Here is a 1,516-nt window from a genome sequence, read left to right as displayed (position 1 = left end):
AATATTTTTAGTCAACATGATGGCTTATTAAAAAAATGCATGTGATTTAGTTCGCTTGCGCATGTATTCTGCCTCAACTACGTAATAAAGTTTTAAGATAAAATGTCCACATTATTAGCATTTGAAAGTCAACTTAAACCGTCAAGAAAAAATAAATTAAAAATAATAGTAATAAAAAAATAAGAAATAAAATCATCATCGGGTAAATAAATTATTGTATAGTAAATACTTCATAAAATCTACAAAATGTGTAATTAATCTACATATAAGAAAAGAAACATGAATAGGGAAATTTTCTATAGCATTAATAATTACATCTAAAATATTCCATCAAATAAATAATTCAATTGTGGTTGGAACCACCTTTCTGAAATGGAACTCCAAATCGTTCTCTAACGGTGTTAAATTTAAATCCAAACTTAAAACATTTTTAATGTTAACTTTATTCATCATCGAAGAAGACGAATCATCCGATACCGAAGACTGGTTCTCGTTGGTTAAAGCTGTTGCCCGATGCCTTCTCATGTGTCCTCCCAACGCTTGTCCTATCGAAAACTCTAGCCCGCATATCGAGCACTCATGTGACTTAGGCTTCGGAGGCACCAAGTTGGCACCCTGAGTCAAGTCACCATGCTCGGTATTGAGCCGTGGCTTCTTGTGGCTAGCCCTATGGCCACCTAGTGCTTGAAAAGACGTGAACTGACGGTTACATGTTTTACACTCGAAGACTCGACTTGGACCAGGTGTGTTGTCATACAACTCGGTGCTTGTTGGACCCCTTGAAAGTAGCATCAAGCAATTAGCCATGTTCGTTAGGGCTGTGTCTAGCTCGGCTTCTCGTGATCTCTTCATCGGTAGATACTTCATTTTTCTTAAACCAACAATGAAGACCTAGAAATATTACCTTAAAAAGATAAAGATTTGTGTGAAAACAAACAAACAATATTATTTATATTTTGTATGCAAATTGGAATAGAATGAAGTAAGAGTTGTGTTGAGGGGTGGGATATATATAGGTGACAAAGTGTTGACTTAATTAAGTTTGACCAAAGAGTGTGGATCACGAAAGTGACACGTAGTTTCTTGTGGGAATGGAAAAGGGATGTTAAACACGTACAAATGAGGGTAATAATAATAAATTAATAATAATAATAATAATAGTAAAGTAAAAGGTCAAAGGTTAGAAGCCGACTGAGCCGTCATGGACCACGTGTGCATGACAAAGAAAACGTAACTCATTGGGCCGCCGATAATTCAACGGATGCCTAAAGTAAGACTTTGTACGGATTCTAGAACAGTCACGCTTGGAAACATCAAACTGTTCCAACGTTTTTATCAACATTATCATTACCACTTGTCATTTAATAAAACACCTTACTAGTTTAGTATTGGTGGAGTCTAATTTCTTTTTTTTTAATGGCGCTATTAAATAAACGAAAAAGTAAACCAACTAGCTAAAGGTTTGAGGCAGAGTACAACACTACAACTTACACATTTACATAATTACATCATACCA

The 1,516-nt window shown here is 35.1% G+C and overlaps 1 protein-coding gene across 1 annotated transcript; it reads right to left on the bottom strand.

Annotated features, from left to right (window-relative positions):
* Positions 1-263: 263 nt before the first annotated feature.
* Positions 264-962, bottom strand: LOC143538903 (zinc finger protein ZAT11-like). Its single transcript, XM_077032345.1, has one exon. The coding sequence runs from the start codon at positions 865-867 to the stop codon at positions 331-333; it is 537 nt and encodes a 178-aa protein (XP_076888460.1). The 5' UTR covers positions 868-962; the 3' UTR covers positions 264-330.
* Between the last annotated feature and the right edge of the window lie 554 nt (positions 963-1,516).

Source organism: Bidens hawaiensis, unplaced genomic scaffold, assembly GCF_021521415.1.
Source record: "Bidens hawaiensis isolate Kalapana, Puna unplaced genomic scaffold, B.hawaiensis_p1.1 tig00011760_1, whole genome shotgun sequence".
In the NCBI taxonomy this organism is placed as follows: Eukaryota; Viridiplantae; Streptophyta; class Magnoliopsida; order Asterales; family Asteraceae; genus Bidens; species Bidens hawaiensis.
Note: the sequence above shows the minus strand (reverse complement) of the source record. Positions and strands in the feature narration are given on the sequence as shown.